The sequence below is a fragment of the Bolinopsis microptera genome, chromosome 5, assembly GCF_026151205.1.
Source record: "Bolinopsis microptera isolate Bmic1 chromosome 5, MBARI_Bmic_1.0, whole genome shotgun sequence".
Lineage (NCBI taxonomy): Eukaryota > Metazoa > Ctenophora > Tentaculata > Lobata > Bolinopsidae > Bolinopsis > Bolinopsis microptera.
The window spans coordinates 11,153,838-11,177,764 of NC_087076.1; the positions used below are offsets into that span (position 1 = coordinate 11,153,838).

The following is a 23,927-nucleotide window of genomic DNA, read 5'->3' on the forward strand; positions in this document are numbered from 1 at the left end:
CTGAGGCCTGAGCAGTAAGCGCGAGCGCCGCCTTGTAGGTTTATAACCTACCAGGACGCGCGCGCCGAGTTGGACTCGTCGACGGTCCTGATATATCAATATATAAAACAGATATTTTACGAGTATCACCCGTTATTAAGCGTTACTGGGCAGCGCTCAGCCTGTCATTCCGCCTAATCTCTATTTGGTTTATTTGTTTATGAACATGATAGCCTGAGGTCCCCAGGTAAGTTAAGCGCCGCCCAGTAAATTAGTAATGTTTACCTTGTCTCACGTCGTGATCTGATCCTCTTCGTCAATTAAGTACCGTGGCGCGCGATAAAGCCATGATAATGGATATGGCCGTCGGCCCACAACACACAAGTAGAACGTAAGTTAATATTTCATATATAACGGTTAATTGACAATGTCAATTCATCGCAGCTCGTTACCTGAGGACCCCAGGCTATTATGTTCATTAACATAATAAAGATTTGGCGGAATGACAGGCTGAGCGCGGCCCAGTAACGCAGCTCGACGCGGCACAGTAGCGCATCTCGCCGATCTGTGAGAAGCCTCATTGAGTGCGCGGCGCGGCACAGTAACGCATCGCGCTTGTAGGTTTACAACCTACCAGGACGCGCGCCGAGTTGGACTCGACGGTCAATATATGGAACAGATATTTTACGAGTATCACCCGTTAACATCGCGCTACAAATATAACGGGTGATACTGGTAAATTATTTGTTCCAACTCGGCGCGCGTCTTAATAAGTTATAAACCTACAACTGACAACAACGTTACAATACAATCAACAATGTTTACCTCAGGTAAAGTCCCTTTATATACCTGGCGCGCCAATCTCAATGCCAATGTTACCTGAGGACCCCAGGCTATTATGTTCATTAACAATAAAGATTTGGCGGAATGACAGGCTGAGCGCGGCCCAGTAATGCCAATGCAAATGCAAAATGCACAGCGCTCTTTTCTGAGTCGCAAAGAAGCAATTAATAAATTAGCAAGCTAAGTAAGCAAATTTATTACAAGATTTTTTACAAGTTTGGGCCAGTGATTTAGTAAAAGAGTGCACATTTAAAAAAAATTTTCTTTAGCGTGAAAGTTGACGGATAATACTCTTCTAAATTTCTTCAAAGTAGCGCGCACCGCTTTCTTCTCGAAATGGCCCGATGGCAATTGCTACAAAGTAGCGCGCGCCAGGCAAGACCATTAACAATGGTCAAGCGCGGTGAAAGAAACAAATTGTGTCAAAGCTTGCGCTCCTACTAAATCGCTCGCCCAAATTTTAAGAAAATTCTTGTGAAAAGGCCCTTTGAGCATGAAAGTGATCTAGATCGGTGTATTTTTGGACGCTGATTCCGAATCACCCCCCGTGACGTAGTAGGGTTAAAATGCTTCCCTGGAGAGCTATGGGCAAAAAACCGTTTTGGTCACGTGACAGGCTAGTAAAATACGAATTCGATTGTTTAGGGCCCGGGTTAGGGTTAGGGTTGTGGTAAGGGTTATGGTTAGCTTCGGGGTTATGGTTAGGGTTAGGGTTAGGATTAGGGTTTATGTAAAACCGTTTTGTACGGCTGCAAAACCAAAAAAACCAAAGTCACGTGAAATTTTTGGGCGAGCGAATTAGTAAAAGCCCAAAGCTTGAAGCTGAAATGTAAAAGCACATTGAGTTTGACCATTGTTAATGGTCTTGCCTGGCGCGCGCTACTTCGTAGCACTTGCCATCGGGCCATTTCGAGAAGAAAGCGGCGTGGGCTACTTCGAAGAAATTTAGATGAGTAACATCCGTCAAACATTGAGTCCATTATTGCATATTGAAGAAAAAAAAGTTTATTCAAAAGTTTTTTATTTAACATTTTTTTCCATCTTCTTCAACTAATGATTGATTTATTTTAAAAGACGCTAGCATTTGAACATATTATCTGATTGCTGTAAAGAGCCCTAGATAGCTCTTATAATAATAGGGAGTCTTAATATTATTTATTCGCTTTAGACTCGAAGTCGAACTTTGTAAGCCGCACGGTTACAAAATCGACAATTATTTAGAGATGCAATACATCAAAAATCGAGCGCCGCAGGCAGACATTCTAGCTGTGCATATGACTACTCTGCTACTTGAACTCATGCTGGCAATAATTATCTTGATCAGTGCAATAGTCATTTAAGTATCACAGTATAGGTATAGTTCATGCTCGAGTGGATTTGAATGTTGTTTCCTGAACTCATTGGCGCTTTCCCTCGTCAGACCAAAGTCTCACGTACTAGACCCTCTCCACTTCTGCCCAGCACAGTTACACCTGTTGAGCAATGTTTGCATTGCCCAGAAAGTCTTCAGGATTGCCAAGTTCTACTATTATAATTAGATCGATCGTATTTGTATTTGAAATAACTATTAACTCATGTTTACGCCTGACAGTGCCATCGTCGTTTGTGTCACACCATCGAGTAACTGGTTATTGCTTCGAAGAGTGGACTAGATTCGAATATTACATACGTTACATTTGTATATTATTACACATTTGTGCTCTGCTATAGCATCACTTGACTATTAAAAAAAATTGTTTGTTCAGGCCATGACCTTATAGTCAGCCAATTGGCCATTGCTATATTATGTGTATATTGTTTGAATATTCTTTTCTCACTAAAAAAAAAAAAAAAAAAAAAAAAACATTTGTATATGTATCACAGCACATTAATTGTATTTGGAATCTTCTACTTTTTGCCCCATAGCCAAACAATCCTTTTTGGTTAAGTTAATTTATCAAATAATATCAGTAACGTTTTAATTTATTGTGATCGTAATCGACAGTTAACTTCTTTTAATTTTTATATTTTAATATAATAATTAAACGTAAATTGTACAGTTTTGAAGTAATTATATTTGTATATGAGATGCCCAGAGAGGCATAAATTTAAATCTTATCTTATCTTATCTTATCTGACAGCTGTACCTGGTGTTGTGCATCCTCCCACTTCTCCATACTTTCATCACTTAATCCTAAGTCATAGCATTTGCTGACCATATCTACAAGATTTTAAAATGCATTTTTTAATTGATTGTGAGGTTGATAAATTTGCCGCAATTAGTTCATGAAAGTGAGATAATCAAATTCCACTTTGTATTCCAATCTGCCTTTCTTGTGAATTTTAAACTTTCAATACCAGCTGGGCTGCGCCTTAAAGCACAAAATTGTTAGCCTAACACCACACACACGAATCCAGTGAATGTTAATTTGTTACAGCACATAGATTATCTTTGCAGTAGCTTCAAGTCCTAGCGCAGTAAAGTAAAAGCTTATTTCACCACGGTTGCTCCATACTGTGATCACTCAAACTCCCAGTTCTACTCCCTCCAACCATGCTTCGCCCCTCACTATACTTCCTGCATTTGAAACCTTTCTTCCATTTACAGACATCATATGCATACCTCACTCCTTTTATCACTGTGCCTCATGATTCTCATTTTCTTGCCATGTTCCTTTCTAGTATTAACAACAAAGTGCGAATCTACATCGCAGCTGTTCTTACCATTCTTACCTATGGATGTGAGATACGGAACACGACTCAAGTGCAGACAAGAAGATTGGAGTTCTTCCATCAGTACTGCTTACCCAGAATCCTGAGAGTGACGTGGTTCCTTCGAGTAAGTAATGAGGATTTTTTAAGAAGGGCATCAATAACTCAACATGCTCCTTTCAACACCAAGCTCCTTCCCTCACCATGCTCCTTTCCTCGCTATGCTCCTTTTCTCCCATGCTCCTTCCCTCACCATGTTCCTTTTCTAACCATGCTCCTTCCCTCACCATGCTCCTTTCAACACCAAGCTCCTTTCCTCGCTATGCTCCTTTTCTCACCATGCCCCTTCCCTCACCATGCTCCTTTTTTCACCATGCTCCTCTCCTCACCATGCTCCTTTTCTAACCATGCTCCTTCCCTCACCATGCTCCTTTCCTCACCATGCTCCTTTCCTCGCTATGCTCCTTTTCTCACCATGCTCTTTTCCTCACTGTGCTGCCTTCCTCACCGTGCTCCTTTCCTCACCATGCTCCTTCCCTCACCATGCTCCTTTGCTAACCATGCTCCTTCTTCACCATGATCCTTTCCTCGCTATGCTCCTTCAACACCATGCTCTTTTCCTCGCTATGCTCCTTTTCTCACCATGCTCCTTTTCTAACCATGCTCCTTCCTCACCATGCTCCTTTTCTAACCATGCTCCTTCCTCACCATGCTCCTTTTCTAACTATGCTTTTTCGTTTTCCTCACCATGCTCTTTTTCTAACCATGCTCCTTCGCTTTCCTCACCATGCTCCTTTTCTCACAATGCTTATTTCCTAACCAAGCTTGTTTCCGTACTGTGCACCCCCACAACCATACTTATTTCTTCATCGTGTTCCCTTCCTAACGTAACGGTAATTCCCTCATTGCACATCTTTCATTGATGAAAATTGTAAGACTGTTGCTAATTGGACGTGCAGGCACTATAACGCGAACGTGATTCTTACTATTATCAAAGTACTCTATAATCTTCCTGTTCGAGAAACATGTTGATAGTAACTGCAATTCTATCCGAAATTTGGCGGCGGATGATGGTGTATGATAGTGATGATTGAAGTTTAATGCTTGCTTGTTTAAGTGTGGATTGTCAATGTAGGTGGATACAAGTACCGTTTTCATTTCATTTTGTAGAATTTTAGTATCACCACGATGCTGCTGTGTTCGATTTAGGTTTCATATTGAAATTCATAAATGACTTATTGCAAACACTTGATCTAATAATTGATCGGTCACTAATGGTGAGTTTTTTGTGTAATTATCCCTCTTTGTATTGTGTCTGTGTTGTGTTACCTTTTCTGCTAGTTATTTATATTTTCTGTGTGGAATGTGAACACCCTCTTAATCATCTATACCTTGCTCAGACTCTGTATCCGAGACATTACACTGCAATGATCCGGGTGTTGTCAATATGTTGTGATAAAATAACAAATCACGAGTTTCAAGGTGGTCATGGTGGAAAAAGTAGTTTCTTTAGGTGATTTGAGTGGTTGGCGGTTGCAGTACATCATTTTTCAATATATCGCTATTTGGGACGAATTTTTTACTTTGCACCACGCAAACCTACCAGCTCTCAACTTTCCAAAGCCAAACAAATTTATGCCCTAATTATTTTCACAATTTTCTATCGTCCCCATGTTGCCATGTTGGAAACATATTCTGTATAAAATTTCTGCTACAATCACTTTGATCCTTCTAAAGGGCCAGATTAAAGAATACAACTCTTAACCATCGATTTTAATATATTATATATATTTCTTTTACTTTATTGGCCTTAATGGCAGATCAGCCAAGTTCTGTCAATTAACAGAAATCTCATTCATTTCAGTGGACCTAATATAAGGGAGCCACTGTACTCTCTTTTGTTTCATGTGCATCAAATGACACATATAAGTGGCACTAATTGATCCTGGAATGTCTTACATTTGTAATACTATCAAAATGTGCCCCGTCACAATATCGTCACTGTCACATTTCCTCACTGGCATCGATACTGTTATTATACAACCATATTTGAATTTTGCTCAGTTAATAGATTAGCCATCTTTGGAAGAATTGTACCAGTGGTGCGACTATAATTCTTACCCTTCTTACTGTCAGTTATCACAATTAAACTGATCCAATGTTGATGAAGATTGCTATAAACTGTTCTTACTCTTTTACTTAATACTCGAAACGGTTGATGTCCATGTTTAAATTGATGTGTAATGTATAACTACTTATAGGTCTTGTTTCTAGTAACATTTTTTTAACACGTTTTTATTGTTTATATATAGTATTGTAAACTATTCTTTCTCTGTGAAAATTTAGAAATGTTTTATAAATTTTTTTTTCTAATCATTCAACTTCACTGTAGAGATGGTGTCACATCTGAAGAAGACCAGGAAGCTGAGGGGACACGTGAGTGCCGGTCATGGTCGTGTCGGAAAGCACAGGAAACATCCTGGTGGTCGAGGTAACGCTGGAGGTCAACATCACCACAGAATCAACTTCGACAAGTACCATCCCGGTTACTTCGGTAAGATCGGTATGAGGTTCATCCACAAGAAGACCAATCCTTTCTTTTGTCCAGTAATCAACGTCGATAAAGTGTGGAACCTCGTGTCAGACCAGACCAGAGAAGAATACGCCAAGAGAACCGACGGTAAGGCCCCAGTTATTGACTGCGTCAGAGCTGGATATTTCAAAGTTCTGGGCAAGGGAGCCCTCCCAAAACAGCCTGTTATTGTCAAGGCCAAGTTCTTCAGTTTTGAGGCAGAGAAAAAGATCAAGAAAGCCGGCGGAGTTTGTATAACAGTTGCGTAGATTTTCATAAATGTTTTTATTTATTGAAATTGTGTTTTACTGGTGTATCTCTCTTCTTGTCTGTATGGTTCATTGACCATCCTCGCTGCACATAATTCATTACAAATTAAAAAATAAATTACATCGACAAACCTGATTTCATACCCTCCAAAAAAGAAATATTCGAATATAATTCACACAGTTCCTTACTCCTTACCCTTGAATTGTCGAGTCATACTGTGTGAGGCGTATCATTCTATTGTCCGTATAAGATATAAGCCAGCATATGGTGTGACAGAGACCGCACCCACCCATCTAAGCATTAATACTGGGAAACAGTCGAATCTGCTTTGTACAAACTCGTACCCACGACAAATAGTTCGATCTTGATTTTACTCAATGCCCAATATGCCTTTAATGATCGTGCAATGATTGGGAAGCCATTGGAAGTCGTCTTATCCGATTTTAATGATGACCGATTGTTGCCCTGAATTCATAATGTTCTTTTATAGGGATAAATTTGGAGAAAATTTAATCTCTGAACAGTCTGTGGAATGGAATTGTGCAATGAGGATGGCCAGTAAACCTAACCTTGATGAAAACTAATGAACGATTTATTGTTTCTGTTCGACGAATAGCTCCAATTTTTTGAGGATAGGGCCTTTACTTGGTTTACATCGAACAGAGACAATAATCACATCAGTTCTCATTAGTTGACCAAATGGCAATCAATACAACCCGTGATGACACACCAAATTCATTAACTTACGTCGCGCGCGGAGCCATAATATCAAGAAAAGGCCCGCGCTGCGATAATTTTTCTGAACATTTTGTCAGCACGTACGTTTATTTCAAACTTACAAATGAAACTATGAATCACGTAATAATAACTAATCATGATTTCTGTTCATAGCACTGAATGAACCCAGAGGTCGAACTTCACCTGCAAAGAAACTTCGCATGGGCAAAACTACCAGCTAGCGTTAAACTCTCGTTCGGAAACAGCCACAAGGAATGGGAGAAGGCCGTGGTCGAATATAATGTCAAGAACCAGCGCCGATGGAAAGGTAGCGTTGTACGTCAGGTCTTGAAAGATGAGAAGAAATATTATCAGGACCTGATAGAATACAGCAGGGCACATCTCATGTTGTATCCCTATCATTTGAGCGATGTTATGGTGAAGGGGCTGCGTGTCACCCCGTTTGTCTACTATACTAAAATGATGGAAACTATCATGGAGCAGGAGCGTAGTTATGACTCGTTGCCCAACTTCACAGCTGCAGACTGCCTGCGATTGCTGGGGATTGGAAGGAATCAGTATATAGACATGATGAATCAGAGTAGAAATAGGAGATTCTTTAGGCGCCGCCCTGCTTCAGTGCTTCTACCTGTAAAACCCGTAGCTTTGCCTATAATTGAACCCTATTGGACAATACACATAGGTTTAGTCACTGAGGATGATATCAGAGCCTGCAACCCCACGGAAAAATCGGTTATAGATACGCTGATTGACACTGGAGGATCAAAAGTGGGTGTTCTAGATAAGGATACTTGTTTGAGTCTCTACAGTCGAGGACTTGTGTACATGTGTGTTCCAGTCATGGACTCTGATCTCATCATAGTTCCTCCTTTGGAGAACTTCGTCATGAATAGAGTTATGGGAGATTACTTTGAGAATCTGCTCTACAAGATCTTTGTATCAATAGATGAGCACACTAAAGTTGGAGACCTGGCAGCAGTGTTAGAGGTTGATGTTGAACTTGTTAAAAATGCCATCAGCATGTACATTAGACTTGGTTTCGCGAAAAAGAAGAGCAAAGAACAAATGGATATGCATGAATCGTGGGGCTCTGTAGTCAAAAACACCATCTCTGAAGACATGTCCTCATTTGCAGCACCGCTGGAACGACTAGAGAGTGATGAGCTATTTGATTCTAAAGAACCTCCAGTCGTTGATAAGATCGCCCTGCTGAAACAACCGTCAGAGGAAGGATACTCTAAACGCATCGCTTTTCTGTTTGATTCCACCCTCACCGCATTTTTAATGATGGGTAACTTGTCTCCTGGTCTCAAGACTCACGCAGTAACCATGTTTGAAGTGGGCAAACTATCTGACGAATCTTTAGACTCCTTTATCGCAGAGCTCGATAAAGTCACTGACACAGCCGAGGGCGAAGCAAAACGGTACTTTGACCACGCATTCACGCTCCGAGACACTATCCAGTTCCTCCGGTACAACGCAGCTATAGACCCAGCTGGGGTTGGGGCTGGCGTAGACTTGCTTCGCTGTGAGAGTCTGAACAGTCTGGACGCGTCCACCTGCTCCCGGGTTCTTAACAAGAACTACAACCTGCTAATCTCCATGGCCCCACTTAGTAACGAGGTGAGGACGGTGAGCAGCAGCTCCCCCTACCACATTGGACCCCCTGTTCCTGAAGTAAACAGTGTCTGGCTCAAGATGTGGATGTACCACATAACGGGGTGTGGGCCTGTTTCCTTTCTCCTCGCTAAAGGAACTAGACTTCTTCACCTCCCTCCTGAACTCTATCCTTATGATCGACTGATGATCACGACCTGGGGACATGAGAGTACTATTGTGAACACCAGCAATGTGCTGATGGCGCTCAATGAAGCTCTGTCTCACTCTGCTGTTCTACTTCAAGCTTACAGTAAGAGAAATGAAGCAGAAATTGTGTATGTCACCTTCCCGTTCGATAAAAGTGACGTTAACAACACCGAAAATGTTGAGGGAGATAATGTTGAGGGAGATGAAAGTAAAAAACTAGATTTGGTGGATCACCCGGCACTTGTAAAACTGAGCAGCTGTGTAGACTTTGATCACTCCTGTGGCTATGTTACCTTCATAAGCAGCTCTAAACAGTTCAGCGAGAGACAGGATGAGTCACCTCCTATCTGCAGTACTAATGTCCACATAGACTCGTTTGACGACTGGAAACTGCTGGACATGTATTTTGGAGTCCCGCTCTTCAGTTCTGAGGTAAACAAGCACACTTGTGATTTGTTACTGTCCCGAAAACTGTGCACAGAAAAGAGTCTGATAGCCTTGACAGACAGTCACAGGCAACTTGTTCTGTACCTGTTAGACTTTATATCAGAATACCAACTTGTACCTCTAGCAGAGGATGATTACAGCGGCCCGGGGGAGGTCAAATCTTTTGTTTGTCAGCAAATGCCCGGCATTAATCTCCCTCCAGTTCCTTATCCCACCAGAAACCTAATGTTCTCCACTAATAGCCTGACCGAGATTACTGTTTAATGATTTTAAATTTTGGATAAATATATCGCCTTTTAAATTCCATTTTATGTTTTATTTGACATTTAAATTTTCGACAGTACCTTAAATTCTCTGTAGACTGCTGATATATATAATGTTCAATTTGTACAATTTGTGGGATCTCAGTATTCTCTAATTATTTTCGTTTGCATGTATAATCAATTCGATAGTTTCGTGAATTAAATATAATTTTATGATTTATTTTGTAAATTTTGCAAGATTTTGTTTATACAGGAGCACAGGTGCCCAATTAGTTGTTTGAATGTTTGATTCGCAATCTATCTCCACTGTTAAAACGCTAGCATAGTTTCATTTCTGCTTAAGCAAATGGTAGCATGAAGAGTGAAGACCATGCTTATGATTGCATTGTAAAGCATAAATTAGTTTTGCATTTGGTGAATCTATGGCTGGGAATTTCATCGGCTGCTGACCTATAATTTTGTATTTTACTTCAAAATTTACTACTCCGTTATTTCACCTTCTCACCCTGTAGTTGCCATGTCAAAAGCAGCAGATGAGAAGATCCTGCAGTACATGAGAGATCAGAACAGACCATACAGCGCTACAGATGTGCTGCTTAACTTACACAAAGAGATAGGCAAAACCCAGGTAGTGAAGAGTCTGGAGACGCTAGCTAAGGCTGGACATTTGGCGGAGAAGGTTTATGGAAAACAGAAGATCTATTTCGTTAACCAGAACACTCTTCCTAGCTTAGGTTAGTACTTTTAATGGCTACTCCGCTCTTTTGACTAGTTATTGAAATATCAACCCTAAGATAAATCTAACTTTGATTTTGGGAATGTTCGCAGGTTCTCTTCTGACATTTGATTTAACACATTCCACACCCTAGGAGAGATTGAGATGAAGGACCTAGAAACAGACATCAAGGCAAAGACAAAAGACTTGACGTCATTGAGAGAGGAGGCCAGGAGTATTGACAATCAGCTGGGTTCTCTCACCAATAGTCTCACTACTGAACAGGCTCAGGAGAAGTTAGGTGAGACAAGCATTTTTAATAAATGTTTTAAACCATTTGCTGAATTTCTGTGGTAAGTTGTAACGCTTTGCACTAGAGTTGCAGGGATCGTGCTCACATTAAAACTATTTTGTAAAAATCTCCTCACAGCTGAGCTGAACAAGCAATTAGAGCGAGGAAAAGAGAAATTAGCCTCACTAAAGACAATGTGTAAAGATATCGCTCCAGAGGATAAGATAAAGATCAACAAGGAGCACCAGAAAGTGGTTAAAGAATGGAGAAAGCGAAAGAGAATGTGCATGGATGTGGTAAGTGTTTTTGTTTCAGTTTAACATTTTGTTCACTGCACTTTGTGATTAGATGACGGTAGACACTAATTAGATTGGTTGGTGGCCCGAATCCCTAACATACCGAATCCCTACTTATCTCAAACAAAACTGTATTATTTAGGTGAACGCTATTCTTGAAAACGAGGGGTGCACAAAGAGTAAGAGGGAGCTGATAGAGGAGATGGGGATTGATACAGATGAAGATATGGGGGTTTCCTTTCCAACTGATGGTGCCTGAAGTAACTCTGTCTATTATTACCATCTCATATAAAGAAGATCAAGATCAAAGATATTGGAGTTTCCGGATACACGCGTGTTAGTGTATGCAGGTATACATAATACAGGTACAGTGTATACAGGTTTAGTGTACACTGCACTGGTTTAGTGTATACTGCACTGGTTAAGTGTATACTGCACTGGTTTAGTGTATACTGCACTGGTATAGTGTACACTGCACTGGTATAGTGTACACTGCACTGGTTTAGTGTATATATACAGTATATATAGGGGGGGGTCCACGTTAAAAAAGTTAAATTCTAAGATCGAGATTTTGGAATTTAACATTAATTACTTTAACTTTTTTAACTTTTTTAACATAAATTAAAAATCAGATTTTGGCTGACTAATCGGTTCAAATTTTAACATAATTACCCAAATTAAACTCAATTATGAGTGTTGACCTTTAGTACTAGTAGTACCTCGCTCTTGCAATTGTTTTCTGTAGTTGTAACTGATTTGATAACTCTACAAAAAAAACACCTTGTATCTATATATACACATAATTGTATAATTTACTAATATACTTCGACTTAGAGCGGCTTCAGCGTCCGAACAGAAATAGTCTTCTTCCAAATCTGTCTATCCAGCATGAGTTTGTTAATCTCTTTGCTGTCGTCAAGCCCCGTGTCCTTCCGAAGGATGTCAATGTATGTGAGATGTGGTCTTCCCCTTCGACGATGTCCTTGAAGGGGTTCCCAGAAGAGAAGTTGATGACTCAATAGTTCTTCATGTCTGGCTAAATGACCTGCGAGTCTCATCCTCCGTGCAGCTATCTTATCAGATGCTCTGATGAGGTGTCCATACACCTTGGCGTTAGTCAACTGAGTTGGCCGCAACACTATCTGTTATAAGAGCAAGGTCGTCAGCAAAGTCCGCATCAGTGACCTTGACTGCCGGATAGCGACGGCTTCTTCTAGGGTGTAGAGTAAACCCAAAGTCCCTACCCTCTAGGGACACCCTCATAATGTAGCCAATTACGATTATGAATAGGTAGGGCGCCAAAGTGTCTCCCTGCATCACTCCTGCTAGAATGAAGAATGCTTCACTCAGACCATCCTCGGTAATCACACGAGCAAATGTATCTGCATACATTCTTTGTATCAAGCCTACAATCTCCTTGGGAATTCCATATGCCAGGAGGATCTTCATGAGGAGTCCACGGTGTCCGCTGTCGAATGCCTTCTTGAAATCAATGAAGAGCATTACCGCGGTCAGATCTTTATCCCGGGCTCCCTCAAATACCCTTCTTAGGCCAAGAATATGACTAGTTGTTGACCTACTCTCTCTGAATCCGTTCTGATTGATCCTTAAGATGTCTTCCATGGCAGGTTTGATCCTGTTCAGTATCATCTTATTGAGAGTCTTACTCACTATAGATGTCAGTGCAATACCTCTATAGTTATCTACTTTGGTCAAATTCCCTTTCTTTGGAACAGGCACGATGTTTAGGTGCTTTCATTGGTCAGGAACATCGCCATCAACTAGTGCTTTATTGCAGAAGTCAAGGATCAAATCATCAACATCTACCCTCTTCAGTACTTCAGGGGCAACTCCATCCTCTCCAAATGCCTTACCTTCTTTAATCGATTTCGTAGCCTCCTCCAGTTCGGTCTTGGTGAACTTATCCACACTGATGTTTTGTGGTGGATGTACGACTGGTATGTCCACTTCTTCGTTTGGAACTACTGGAGGTTGTCCAAGTAGCTTGGTAACGTGGTTTTTCCAGGCTCTCAATCTATCCTCTCTACTACCTCCTTCTACAAGACCACATGGCTTATTCTTTCTCCCACTGACCTCATTAACAAGATTCCAGCTCTCTTTGTTCTTGCATCTATCGGCTGCGTTTTCAGCTTTTCTTATTTTCTGTTTAAGCAGCTCTTCCTCCACAGTACGGTAGCATGCAGAGAGAGTGTCTTTCTCCTCGGCAACTGTCTGTCTGTTGTCTTCACAAGGATCCAGATCATGGTAGGTCTCCTTGGCAGCAAACAATTTGCTTCTGGCTTCCTCTACTCGTGGGTCGTTGGCAGGATCGTCATACCGCTTCTTAGGTTTATGCGGAAGATGCTTCCTATTTGCATACTTCACTGCTTCAATAAACTTTCCATACTTAGTGGTGACGTCACTAGTAGGACTAGATCTAGTTGCTCCTCACTCAAGAGTGCACTATACCTATTTCTAACTTCAACTCCATACTTGATCTATAACTCTTGATCAGTTTTGAGACGACTGAAGTCGTAACATGTGACCCGTGGTGGACTTATGCTCTTTCGTAGACTGAGCTTTACAGTTGAGAGTACTGCCCGATGGTCAGAGCCCAGGGAATTGAAAGAGTTGCATGGCTCGGTGTTCTTTATTGAGCTCATCCACTTCTTCCGTACCAGGACATAGTCAATCTGGCTCCTAGTTAGTACTCCATCTGAGAGGTGAGTCCACTGCTTACCAGGACTCTTCTGAAAACGATGATTCGTCGCCTCTAACTCTCCCTCCAGCAGTGTATCCCTGAGCAGATGACCATTACGATTGGTCACTTGATGCCAGTACCATCCCGTATCTTCACCATTCAACTTGCTGAGGTGAGCATTAAGATCTCCTATTACAAGAATTTGATGATGAGAGGGGACCTCCCTTACTGCTGCTCTCAAGCAGTCGTGAAACGCTTCGGCTTCTTCGACAGTTGCGGATTCCGTTGGAATATACACAGAGATTATGGTTAATCTTGGGTTTCCGTCCAACGACACAAGCATGCAGCGCTTACTATAGGTCTTGATAAGACTAACTGCATTAAAGGCTTGTTTTGTCAGCAGGAATCCCACTCCTCCTGTAGACGCTTGTGCTCTGTTTCTCCATGCTGAAGTTGTTATTAGGTGGACTCCCTTCTTGTGCCTCTCTATCTTGACTTCTTCATCATGCACAACTCGGTGTTCTTGTATTGCAAGGACAGATATCTGACTGCGCAAGAAAAGAATAACCATTTCAAGCCGTTTAGAAAACTCCCTCACAGTACGGACATTAAGAGTCCCAATGATACTCTTCGTTGTACAACTAACTACTCCTCCACTATTTTTTTGTTTTTTGATGTTTTCTGTTGGCTTTCTAGGATTCATAAACACATCATCAGCTGCCCGTCCACTATGTGGGTTTAAGACAACCATGTCATAACTGTACTGATCCTCGATAGGCCTGGTAGGGGCTTGAACCCTAGTGCTTTTGGTTGTAACCATATCTGTTTTTCAAAAGGCTAAGTGACCCAGTGAAGTCCCCTTCACTGTGACAAATGGTCACTAATCCCAATGCCACGCCACCGGAACATTGGGGAAAACCGCAGGAACATTTTACCAACTCGAACATGTAAACGTTAACCACATGAACATAACGTTTATCAGGCTGTATCACTAGCACTCAACTTTACTCTACTCGATCTTCACCTGCTCCATGCAGGACATTAAGCTTATGACCTAAAGCGTAAGGGAGTTAGAGCGTGAAACAGAAATTTCCGCTTTGACGAGGGCTAACTCTCCCTCTGACTACCGAGTACCGGTTACCCTGGCACAGGGAGCTGTATCCTATCTAAAAGAGCGTGGTCCAGTCTGACTGGGTCGTAGTAGAATAGGTTTGGAGGGTAACAGCCTACACCTCTTTAACTACTGTGCAATCCACAGTAAAGATTTATGAGTCTCCGAGCCCCTTGTGAGCCAAGAGTTTAGGAGTCAATGACGTTTTGTGATTGAGCTCCTCGGGACTCATTGTTTCCCGTCGCCCTTCCTGTATTTAGCCTGGACACAGCCCAGTTTCCAGTCTTCACCACGTGGAGGTAGCAGGGGAGGACTTGATGTGGAGTGGCTATCAACATGTTGACTGATGATTAACTGGAAGGGGGCACCACAGGGATACCCCTTTTCAAAGTTCTGACAACCTCACGGCAGCACAGGGTTTCTATCCAGCAGTGACACTTTGGGCCACCTAACCTTCACACAACCATTGGAAGACCAAATAATATAATCATTCATATAATAGGAAAGAGCATGTCGGCCAACCACAAGTACACAGTAGTGGTCAATGGGTTGGAATTGCGGGACAGATTACAGGTAGTAGCGAATGCTATTGATGCCAAGTATAACGGGACGTCAGAAACTGGGAAGGAGTGGGCAGAGTATTTGGGGGATGAACATTACAGTCAGAATTCAGTCGGGACCCAAGGAAATGGCTCGCAGCCCGACCAATACTCATTAGGAGGGTGGCTGTCACGATATGGTCTGGAATGTTACACGGAACAGTTGGAAGAGGCGGGATTTGGATCACCCAGTAATTTCCAGTGTGTTCAGGAAAGTGACCTGGACAAGTTGGAAATATTTGACAAATGTCATCGGCTGACTATCCTGCATGCAGCCAAACGGATCCTTATTAGAGGAGTAGCTAATATATCGTGAAGGGAGAATGTTAGAATCCACGAAAATAACATCCCCTGGCCCTCCTCGTCAGGAAACACAAATTGTATTGATACTTTTATAATGGACAATGGTACATAAATAAATTTATATATTTCTGAATAAGTTTCAATGTTCCATTTATTTAATATTATACAGCTAAATTAATATTATCCAGCTAATTTATTAAATTACTTTTGCAGATATTTTCATTTTATTCTCTCGATAATTGAAAGGTTTTATTTTACCCAGCTCGGTAGTTTTGAATTTCAATTGTTTTTAACATTTAATCAGTTTAATGATCAAATGTATCAATTATTTATCGGTTGTACCTATGTTATATTAGGACGCAATGAAACTACCGGACCACGATGTATGGGGACTTGCCACCCCATGGCAACATTAAAATATATCGACTCTGTTACATCGTTTCCTCAAATTATTTGTTATATAGTAGTGTTGAAAGTATTAAAACTGTATATATGACAGTTTTACTCTTGTCATGGTCATTCCTATATTCCTACATGTAATGACTAATGAACAAAAATACCAACGCATGACCTAAAAGTAAACTAGTCTAGAATATTCACTCCATTGCAATTTCAACCCAAATTTGAATTTATGTTAAAAAAGTTAAACTTTCTAAGCCTGAATTTTGAAATTTAACATTAATTACTTTAACTTTTTTAACTTTTTTTAACGTGGACCCCCCCCTATATACTGTACTGGTTTAGTGTACACTGCACTGGTATAGTGTACACTGCACTGGTTTAGTGTATACTGTACTGGTTTAGTGTACACTGCACTGGTATAGTGTACACTGCACTGGTATAGTGTACACTGCACTGGTTTAGTGTATACTGCACTGGTTTAGTGTACACTGCACTGGTTTAGTGTATACTGCACTGGTTTAGTGTACACTGCACTGGTTTAGTGTATACTGCACTGGTTTAGTGTATACTGCTAGACTTCAGTTTTGTTCCAGCCTTCACCTGGCGTTAACACAGCTGCTCTTTCTTCACAGTTAATCTGATACATAATCTTTGTGTTTATGGCCCTGTACTACACTTTAGTACTTCATTGGTTTTTTTGTTCATTTTTATTTCTTTTTAATCGCCAGAACTAATTTTTCGATGCAATTTTTTAAATTTGTAATTATTCAAATATTTCGACGATGACTTATTTTAATTCGTTTTTATTATTTACAATTTTGTAATTTATTAGAATAATTTCAATTTCCAAGATATCCTTAGTTTCATTGCGTCTATCTTAAAAATGTTGACATCCCAGTACCATTAAATGCAAATGTAAATGTACTAACACCCACTAGCGCAAGTATTCCTGATCTCAACAATAAACACAGTTGACTGTTGAGAATGTGAGATGTCGAGGCACCGCATTGTGCGGAACTATATAGGGGTAGACAGTGAGTACTACGACGATGAGGTGTTCGGCAGAAGTGTTGAGGAGGACACCCCTCTCTCCCCTTCTCTCAGCCAGGTGAGAACACCCCTCTCTCCCCTTCTCTCAGCCAGGTGAGAACACCCCTCTCTCCCCTTCTCTCAGCCAGGTGAGAACACCCCTCTCTCCCCTTCTCTCAGCCAGGTGAGAACACCCCTCTCTCCCCTTCTCTCAGCCAGGTGAGAACACCCCTCTCTCCCCTTCTCTCAGCCAGGTGAGAACATCTATAGCATCTTTCTATAACATGTATAGTAACATGTAGATTGTAGACGTTTGGGAGAAGTTTACGAACAGCAAATACACAAGTAATATCCTAGAATTACCGACCGACCTTGTTAAACACACAATATTTCAGTTTATTTACAACAGAGGAGGTGGACCAGAGACGGAGCCAGAGTATGGGCAGCCCCGCGCGTCAGTAGATTGCGTGCAGGAGGAGGAGGAGGAGGATGTGGGGAACGCTGATGAGGAGGCGCTCAACACTATGTGTAGGTACCTCAAATAGTTTTCATCTTCAATAGTAAATGTTCTGGTGTTAAAACCTGATAAGGACCTTATATTAAGAATCTGCTGTCAGCATCAGCTTAATGATCCCAATTAGTTATTGTTAATATTTACAATATGTTCTACTCAGATGACATGGGCTTTGAGATGGATTTGTGTAAGGACGCGCTGCGTCAGTACGATAACGACATGACACGTGCACTAAACCACGTGTTAGAGAATGGCGCGCAGCAGCACGTGCAGGAGGCCACGGTGCCGGCTGGTAGACCAGTGCACCAGGAGCAGCTTGCTACTGAGCTACAGAATCGGTTACAAGTTGGGGGATCAGGAGATAGCACCCCTACAAACTGTCTTACTCCTGTCAAGTGTAACACTCCCAAATCTAATACTCCGAGATCAGGTTGGTGATAGCTGGGGCAAATAATGTATCGTTTAGATAACAGGGTGTACAACATTACACAACATAGCACAATACAACCCAGGTCAGACACAGTTCTCTTGATTAGACCTCCTATTTCTCTTGCAGGGTCTCCTCCAGCTATCAGGCGCCCTCCCCGGGAACCCAGTTCTGCTAACACCACACCTAAAGCTAAAAAGAGCCGACCTAAGGATATTGATGTTCTGGGGATACTTAACTCTAAAATTGACACTCAACCTCTTATCAATGTGGCCGTGGTAAGTAACTCAAGTTGAACCTTATTTTTCATTTCAAACACCTAAATAAAAATACACACATATCACATAGGATTTACTCGTACATTCTATTTCCTCTTACATGATTTATTCATGGTATCAGTCGGAGGGGGGGGGGGGGGCCAATGACTACTTTTGGGGACTTGGGGAATTACGTCAACGATTTTACCCCGAGTCCCCATGATTTTTAGTCCCCAAAAGTCTCCATTAGTCCCCATTTAGATGATTTTTAGTCCCCATTAGTCCCCAAAAGTCTCCATTAGTCCCCATTTAGATTTATCCTACTCTTATCTTGGACAAAACATCTCGATCGTATCGTTATTAAACTAACCTGAAAACCATAAATAACTGTCAAAAATTATGGGGACTTATGGGGACAAATGGTGAATTACGTCAACGAGTTGACCTCTAGTCCCCATGATTTTTAGTCCCCATTAGTCCCCAAAAGTCTCCATTGGTAGTCATTGGCCCCCCCCCCCCTATCAGTCATACTCATACCATCTTTACACGTGATTATATCTTAAGATTCTCAGCACAAATATTAAAACCCCCGATAATTTCAGGTGGGTCATGTGGACGCAGGTAAAAGTACTCTAATGGGACACTTACTGTGTCTTCTGGGTCACGTCAGTAAAAAAGAGCTGCACAAAAACAAGACAGAATCTCAGAAACTAGGAAAAGGTTCCTTTGCCTACGCGTGGGTACTGGACGAGACGGGCGAGGAACGAGAACGTGGAGTTACAATAGATGTCGCCCAGACCAGATTCCAGACTCCTAAGAAAACAGTAAATCTACTGGACGCACCCGGACACAAGGACTTTGTTCCCAACATGATCTCCGGAGCCTCCCAAGCAGACTTTGCTATTCTGGTGGTAGACTCAACCCCTGGAGGATTTGAAGCAGGGTTCGAACAAGGAGGGCAGACTCGTGAACACGTGGTGTTAGTTAGAGCCCTGGGGGTTCAAACTCTGATAGTTGCAGTTAATAAGATGGAGAATGTGGCGTGGGGTAAGGAGAGATATGATCACATATCTGGGGAGTTGACTGTGTTCTTGAAGACTGTCGGGTTTAAGAACAGTGAAGTGATATTTGTACCTGTGTCTGGGTTGGAGGGGGACAATCTGTTGGAGAAATCTAAAACACCAACTCTCACTGAATGGTTAGTCTAAAATTCACTTTATTGATAAACCCACCTGATCCTAACCATTGCATTGAAATCAATTTCCAAAATAAAACGTTATTATAAAATAAGCACAATTAAGGACAACTGTTAGTTTTAAACATACAATGTGTCTAACAACCCTGTCTCAGGTACAGTGGAGGTTCTTTGGTAGATATTATTGACGGTTTAGAAGCCCCCAAACGTTGTTACGACCGTCCATTCAGACTTATTGTCACTGATGTTTTTAAGCACCCTCAAATGGGACTCAGCGTCGCTGGTAAGGTTAGTTACTTTAACACTTTTAATTGAGTTAAATCATACTGAGATTTTAATGGCGGCACATAATGAATAACTTTTTCTTTCTACGTCATATTTAAATTTTCCGAAATGAAGCACAACTTATGATGGCCATGGTCCTCTATTATCAACTCATCTTAAACACTAAGAAATTGAAAAATGCCCCTTCACACAATATCGTTAACCCCTAAGTAATTGTATCTTTCTCGTCCAGGTTGATTCCGGGTTTGTGATAATGGGAACCCCAGTAGTAATCATGCCGGGAGGAACTACCGCTATGATTAAGAGCATGACCACAGTTGACGACAAGAGTGTTGACTACAGTGTCGCTGGGGAGCAGTGTATTCTAGTGGTCGGTGGTACGGATCAGACCAAGGTCAGTAGTATGAGATGTTACTTTTAAATGGGGATCGTTTTAAGATTTGTTGAAATTTTAAGTAATTGGTGTAATTACCGAGTCTCGTGGCCTGCTCGCCGATATTTTTCTTCAAATTGTTAATGTTTTCATCCCATCAGATCCACAACGGCAATGTGATATGTGAATCACAATCGAGAGTGCGAACCACCCTGAAATTTAAAGCCAGAGTCCTGGTATTCAACATTGACATTCCTATCACTAAAGGCTTTCCTATCGACCTTCACTATCAGGTTTGTTTCTGAGTTTTTGTACAGAAAGTTGCAAAAGTGCTGTTAAACTTGATAAGTTGTGTTATATAATGTAGTCTAATCAATTAAGAAGTAGCTTACAACTTTCATTATCTTCACTACTTTATCCCAGACGGTGAACGAGCCGGCAGTTATCAGTAGATTGATTTCGACTCACAGCAAAAGCAACGGTCAAGTTCTCAAGTCTAAACCTCGTTGTTTAACTAAAAACCAGGTTAATATTACAAACTCCACTTAAACATTAGTAGTTTTACATTTCGTATAATTCATGCCTTCATCTGAAAATATAATTAAACTGGGTAAACTTAAGATTTTAATATGTTAGCTTAATAGTCGAAATTAACTGCATGATATGTCGCATTTAATGGTTTGTATTTGTTGCGGAAGATCCCTCAGTCTCCAGTATTTAAAAAACACTGTAAATACCAATTTTATCAAGATTTTCTCTGTTTTTAGGTGGCGCTGATAGAGATTAAGTGCGAACGAGCCATTTGTCTGGAACTATTCAAAGACAGCAAGTCCCTGGGAAGAATCACTTGCAGATACGGTGGAAACACAATAGCTGCGGGCATGGTCATTGAAATCACGTGATTAACATTTAGACTGGTCTGTGATACTAGAACTATTTAGAACTGAATTATTAGCGCAGTGAATAGAGATGTTTGAGTTGAAAAGTGACAAAAAAGTTTCATATGTCAAGTTGCCGTGTTTCATTTAGCCTATATTTTGGATGGGGTTTTGTTTGAACAGATTTAGCGTTACATGTATAACTGATTTACATCACCTTCTGATTAATGAAGCGAAAATCTAATAAGATTTAGATTGTTTTATTTTAATAATTAAACTTTAATTAAGATTTAGATAATCACACTTGTTTTATGAACGTTGTATTTTAAACTCAAGTTTTAGTTAAAGAGGAATTTAAGTCAACTAAATGAGTGATAAATTATGATCATTCGGGCAAAATCTATTTTTACGCTTGATAAAAACAGTGTGTGATCGAACACTCACGATGTTAGCTAACTTATTTGTAAAAATAATCGTTCTTAAAATGATCGCTGTGAAGGTGATCGTTGACGATTTTATAAAATTTCGAATAGAATTTAATGAATTCAATTGTTTTCATTTTCCCTTCAATAAGAAGAGGTATCATTACAGTTGGTAATATGTCGAGCCGGGGGTATTTTATATGTTCCGGTACCTCAATTGGGTTTCATACCACCATCAATTAACTGACTAATTGGTTTCTGGGCAAAAAAGTCATCCAATCTCAGTCATGGTCTGTGCCGGTAAGAATACAGATGACATGGCTGCTCCGCAGCAGCTTCATAAGTCCTAGAGAGCACTATCCTCAATTTAGAAGAAAAAAGGCGTGCCGAATGAAATGGTTTCAAAAGTATAACAGCACATGATCAAACAGGGTATACCCTGTTGGTCTAAACTTGTATACCTTCTTGAGATATCGAAGTGCATTTTTTCTGCCAGATAGAACAATCGAAACTCTATCAAATTTGGAGAGAAATGAAAATTTAAAATTACCAGAAAAACAGGATTGAATATTTTTCGTAACTTGGTGAATATAGACTTTTACCAAAACTTTCAACATGATCTAAAATCTCACCGGAGCAGAAAAAAATGATAAAATACATTGATTAAGATTGTAATGGTATAACTATAAACCTAGATATCAACGATGTTATCAGATTAATTCAATTAAAATAAAATTCTCCCTGTTATTGTTCAAGTAGTTCAACAGTGAAATTTGGAGCTGTTAGCTGGACAGTTTACAAGAAGAATCAGTCGTCACATGTCTTCCCGTTGTGGAATAGCTTGAAGTGTGTGATGAATCTCTCCGTTACTGTTGCGCCTTCAAAATCGCCTGATAATATTATGATATTAAGATAGATGGACACTGGACTGTCTCATATTATATTGTATACAAAGTAAATTGAATAAAAAGTAGAAAGCACACCTGTCGGTAGAACTAGAATGGATATATTTTGTATTTCCTGCGATTGAATATCATTCAAAAAACTAAATAACACTAACAGTCTATAATAAGATTAAGAACATGATAAATAAAACTTACTCAGAATGTCCCAGGCTTATTTCAATTCCTCGACCAGCTGAACGGAGACCGTTTTGTTAAAGAACTTGTCCCCTCGAAGCAGATCCCAGCGGCTGAACGCTGTTCCGTTCCTCGGCTCACATTCACATTCCTCTGTGCTGTTCGTTTCTTCTTCTCCATCTTCCTCCGTTGGTACTTCTTTACTTTCCTCTGTTAGTTCCGGGGTGCAACCTACGTCGATCTCACTAACGTTACCTGATTTCTCCTCGAGTAACAAGTCTTCCCATTTCAGGTACCTACTTCGTCCGTACTTTTCCTCTACATCAGAACATTTTCCGGCGTCCGTCATCTCCTTAACTTCAGCTGTTTCGAGTTCTTTGTCAAATACATTCACCTTAAAGAGCTCTCCACCAAAAGCATTGGTATCTTGAAACCCACCCCCATAAGAGTCGAACTCGTTCCCCAGAACAACATACCCGTCCAATCTAAGCTTCTTACCAGATGTGGTTGTGCCTGATCCGAGAAGGATGCCATCAAACTACACACTAGCTGCTCTAGTAGTGAGACTCCACGTGTGGCAAACGTGTCTCCATATCCCTAGTTGTTCAGTTACCTTACTTCTCATGTCTGCACCAGTGCCCAACGTCTGGAAATATCCGTCATCTTCTGGTTATCTCCTGGTTATTACTAGATGTTCCGTAAGCAAACCAGTACCTATTATTACCAGGCCGTATCTTCTTCACCCATCCACATACCGAATAGGACTCATCTAGGGGTTCCATTCTTGGCTTTAACATAACGTAGTCTTGCGCAGTTGTTCCAAACTTTAGTCCTCTGTAGCGTCTTTCTTTCGTCTGAGGTAGAGTCTGCGGTGGTGGTGGCAAGGGTTCCGAGTAGGAGGAGGAGAGATAAGGTGATCAACATAGTTAACAACTGTTCTATTGTGAGCTCTCCTACAAATACTCTGGTATATGTACTGTGAGTGTGAAGACAAATCATCAGCTGATGATGATTCTGGATATTATCTCAACAACACTCCTTCTTTTAGGCGCTGTCCTCTACTCATAGCAATGTTTCATCAAACCAAACACTTTCATCTCCTAATACGGTTATAAAAAACCTAGTTTGTTAGATAATCTTACTATACCTCCTCTATGTGTCACGGTTATACTAGGTTATACGGAGTAATGTCACGGTTATACGGAGTAATGTCACGTGTTTAACTGCAGTGATAAGTACAAAAATACCAGGTTGATCGTGAATCAGAATAAAGATCCTATTATTTTATTTCAAAATTCAAATAAACTTTACATCAATGTATTACAGTTATATTCAATAGAAAAGACCACAATATCTCCTGTGAAGCAAAAACATGGAAAAAGAGAGCTAGAAAAATATTCATGATACTCAACACTACCAGACTCAGCTGGAGTGAGAAAC

General features: G+C 40.7%; 7 protein-coding genes across 8 annotated transcripts in view; 4 read left to right on the forward strand and 3 right to left on the reverse strand.

Annotated features, from left to right (window-relative positions):
* LOC134815214 (cAMP-regulated phosphoprotein 19-like) overlaps positions 1-16,098 on the reverse strand; it is a 40,256-nt gene extending 24,158 nt beyond the window's left edge. Inside the window, exon 1 of one of the 2 annotated variants that reach the window (XM_063823729.1) lies at positions 16,070-16,098. The gene's annotated coding sequence lies outside the window, so the exon portion shown is untranslated. The remainder of the gene's footprint in view (positions 1-16,069) is intronic. The other variant, XM_063823730.1, reaches the window with a different exon arrangement.
* Positions 1-23,927, reverse strand: part of LOC134815658 (DNA-directed RNA polymerase III subunit RPC2-like) — a 101,375-nt gene that overhangs the window by 46,285 nt on the left and 31,163 nt on the right. The gene's annotated exons all lie outside the window — the stretch shown is intronic.
* LOC134814870 (large ribosomal subunit protein uL15-like) lies at positions 5,901-6,383 on the forward strand. The gene has a single exon (XM_063823170.1). The coding sequence runs from the start codon at positions 5,908-5,910 to the stop codon at positions 6,352-6,354; it is 447 nt and encodes a 148-aa protein (XP_063679240.1). The 5' UTR covers positions 5,901-5,907; the 3' UTR covers positions 6,355-6,383.
* Positions 7,251-9,878, forward strand: LOC134815211 (protein FAM91A1-like). The gene has a single exon (XM_063823726.1). It carries the CDS (start codon positions 7,253-7,255, stop codon positions 9,608-9,610), a length of 2,358 nt encoding a protein of 785 aa, XP_063679796.1. The 5' UTR covers positions 7,251-7,252; the 3' UTR covers positions 9,611-9,878.
* LOC134815213 (homologous-pairing protein 2 homolog) lies at positions 10,126-11,406 on the forward strand. Its single transcript, XM_063823728.1, has 4 exons — positions 10,126-10,343; positions 10,479-10,625; positions 10,755-10,912; positions 11,055-11,406. Exons 1-4 carry the CDS (start codon positions 10,127-10,129, stop codon positions 11,169-11,171), a joined length of 639 nt encoding a protein of 212 aa, XP_063679798.1. The 5' UTR covers position 10,126; the 3' UTR covers positions 11,172-11,406.
* Positions 12,668-14,184, reverse strand: LOC134815440 (uncharacterized). The gene is made up of 2 exons (XM_063823975.1): positions 13,591-14,184; positions 12,668-13,318 (listed from the first exon to the last, which is right to left on the reverse strand). The coding sequence occupies exons 1-2, from the start codon at positions 14,182-14,184 to the stop codon at positions 12,668-12,670; spliced, it is 1,245 nt and encodes a 414-aa protein (XP_063680045.1).
* Positions 16,690-21,530, forward strand: LOC134815215 (HBS1-like protein). The gene is made up of 10 exons (XM_063823731.1): positions 16,690-17,136; positions 17,453-17,585; positions 17,732-18,001; positions 18,128-18,276; positions 18,858-19,453; positions 19,606-19,738; positions 19,968-20,129; positions 20,270-20,401; positions 20,532-20,633; positions 20,876-21,530. Exons 1-10 carry the CDS (start codon positions 17,020-17,022, stop codon positions 21,008-21,010), a joined length of 1,929 nt encoding a protein of 642 aa, XP_063679801.1. The 5' UTR covers positions 16,690-17,019; the 3' UTR covers positions 21,011-21,530.